A 3,030-nucleotide genomic window follows, 5' to 3' on the forward strand; every position below is an offset into this window, starting at 1 on the left:
GATAACCAAGATAAAATTTTTTGATTTAATACTTCATGATGCTTCTTAAATGATGGCTTTCCAAACTTCTGTTTCCTGAATCACTCAGGTCCAGGTGAAAACAATCATTGCAAATTCCCATAAGACTCTTGAAATATCTTTCTGTTGTGAAACAAATAATACCATCTTAGTTGTTTAATAAATCCCATTGCAGGACTATTTCTTGGTCAATTCCCAAGTCCCTGGCATATCCATTTTATCTACAGCTACTAAACAACTAATGATTCATCTAGGTCATTTATTTATATTTAAAATTGTCTCCTATATGTGCTCTGTCAGAGCCTGCTTAACACTCTGAATAATCTAAAACACTGATTCTGCTATAGATCTGGTAAGCAAAGATGTTTCACCAATGGTTTCTATTAAAAATTTTTGTGTGCCTGCCCTTCCTACTTCCATCTCCTAACCCTTATCCCATGGAGCTAAGATCAATATATAGCTTGCATGTGTTGGTATATATGAAAGGAGAATTCAAACAGGTGTGAGACTACAGAGCTTGTTCCCATAAAACTTATGCTATATTTTCTAGGAGACAAGGTAAAATTTTAAGTCATAGAATTATCAATATTTGTAAAAGGAACATATTTCTATTTTAATAAAATAAAAATTAAGAAGAAAAAACATTAAATACCATTCCCTGGACTATATGGTTGCTTATATTATAGTATAGTTGACAATAACAGTCTTATTCTGCTGGATAAATGTCAGCAAAACTAATTTTTTCTGTATTTCTGTTCGGTTTCAGCCAGGAATCTTCTATCTGTGTATATATTAACATTTCTTCTCTGGAAATTTATGAGTTCTTGCAACTGTTTGAAGTCTTTCTGTAATGTTAAGAGCCTATGTCATTTGTATGTGATATAATTTTTATATGTTCTTTTAATAAGGATATTGTTATGGATAAAATCTAAATAATTAAATGTGTGTGTTTAACACTTCATCAGCCCGGAGTAAGGGCTCACTTAATGTGTAAGTGATTCAGGATTGTATAAACAAATGGATGGGCACATATGTAGATAAGTAGATCTATTTGATTGCCCATTAGTACCAGAAAAGAGTGTGATTTTCAGCACCTATGACTTAAATGGTATCACACTATGTCCCTAATACCCTAGAACTGTGATCGGCAAACTGCGGCTCTCAAGCCACATGCGGCTCTTTGGCCCCTTGAGTGTGGCTCTTCCTAAGCCTTAGGAGTACCCTAATTAAGTTAATAACAATGTACCTACCTATATAGTTTAAGTTTAAAAAATTTGGCTCTCAAAATAAATTTCAATCGTTGTACTGTTGATATTTGGCTCTGTTGACTAATGAGTTTGCCGACCACTGCCATAGACCAGTGTTTCTCAACCTTCCTAATGATGCGACCCTTTAATACAGTTCCTCATGTTGTGGTGACCCCCAACCATAAAATTATTTTCATTGCTACTTCATAACTGTAATTTTGCTACTGTTATGAATCATAATGTAAATATCTGTTATGCAGGATGTATTTTTATTGTTACAAATTGAACATAATTAAAGAATAGTGATTAATCACAAAAACAATATGTAATTATATATGTGTTTTCCGATGGTCTTAGGCGACCCCTATGAAAGGGTCATTCCACCCCCAAAGGGGTCGTGACCCACAGGTTGAGAACCACTGCCCTAGAATTATCTTTCAAATCAATATACCAAATGAAGTTGGAAATAATATTAAATATAAGTTTTCATAGAGGAAATAAAGCTATGAAAGTGAATTCTTGGAAATGTATATTTTGCTGCAATAGACTCATATCGTCTCTTGACTTTTTTTTTTTTTTACTACAGGCTTCCACCTATCATTCAGGACAATGGATGTGGCCAATAAATCTACTGTTTCTGAATTTGTTTTGCTGGGACTCTCTGATTCCTGGGAACTACAGATGTTTTTCTTCGTGGTGTTTTCATTGTTTTATGTGGCAACAATGGTGGGTAATAGCCTCATAGCCATCACAATCATAGCTGACTCTCACCTACACTCTCCCATGTATGTCCTGCTTGCCAACCTTTCCATCATTGATATGTCTCTTGCTTCCTTTGCCACCCCTAAGATGATTACAGACTACCTTACTGGACACAAAACCATCTCCTTTGATGGCTGCATCACTCAGATTTTTTTTCTACACCTTTTTACTGGTACAGAGATCATTTTACTTATGGCTATGTCCTTTGATAGATATATTGCAATATGTAAGCCTCTCCGCTATGCTTCAATCATAAGTCCCCAGGTATGTGTTGCCCTCGTGGTGGCTTCCTGGGTTGTGGGAGTCATGCATTCAATGAGTCAGGTCATATTTGCTCTCACTTTACCATTCTGTGGTCCCAATGATGTAGAGAGCTTTTTCTGTGACCTTCCTGTGGTGTTTCAGTTGTCTTGTGTGGATACTTATGTCCTAGGACTCTTTATGATCTCAACAAGTGGCATAATTGCCTTGTCCTGCTTTATTCTTTTATTTAATTCTTATGTTATTGTCCTGGTTACCATCAAGAATCATTCTTCAAGAGGGTCATCTAAGGCTCTTTCTACCTGCACAGCTCATTTCATTGTTGTCTTCATGTTCTTTGGGCCATGCATCTTCATCTATATGTGGCCACTAAGCAGTTTTTTAGTAGATAAGATCTTGTCTGTGTTTTATACCATCTTTACTCCCATTCTGAATCCAATAATCTATACATTAAGAAACCAAGAAGTGAAGGCAGCCATGAGAAAATTGAAAAATAGACTTCTAAATTCCAACAAGGCAGCTCCTTTGCATTCTTTTTAGTTAACTTCTAGTTTGGTTATCTTTTAGTTTTAGCATCCTAGGCATTAAGTACCACAATTTGTGTATACACAGCATGTGCTATGCTCTTACTTCTTATTAAACCGTAATTGCCAAAATTTGTGAAAGTGCAAGGTAAGTTCATATTTAAATATGAATATGTTTAAAATACATTTTAAATTTTAGAAAAGCAAGTTGACAAAAG

At 35.1% G+C, this 3,030-nt stretch overlaps 1 protein-coding gene across 1 annotated transcript; it reads left to right on the plus strand.

Annotated features, from left to right (window-relative positions):
* Positions 1-1,852: 1,852 nt before the first annotated feature.
* On the plus strand, positions 1,853-2,828 carry LOC102426893 (olfactory receptor 4K2). Its single transcript, XM_006087528.1, has one exon. It carries the CDS (start codon positions 1,875-1,877, stop codon positions 2,826-2,828), a length of 954 nt encoding a protein of 317 aa, XP_006087590.1. The 5' UTR covers positions 1,853-1,874.
* Positions 2,829-3,030: the final 202 nt, after the last annotated feature.

The sequence above is a fragment of the Myotis lucifugus genome, unplaced genomic scaffold (assembly GCF_000147115.1).
Source record: "Myotis lucifugus unplaced genomic scaffold, Myoluc2.0 scaffold_38, whole genome shotgun sequence".
Classification (NCBI taxonomy): Eukaryota; Metazoa; Chordata; class Mammalia; order Chiroptera; family Vespertilionidae; genus Myotis; species Myotis lucifugus.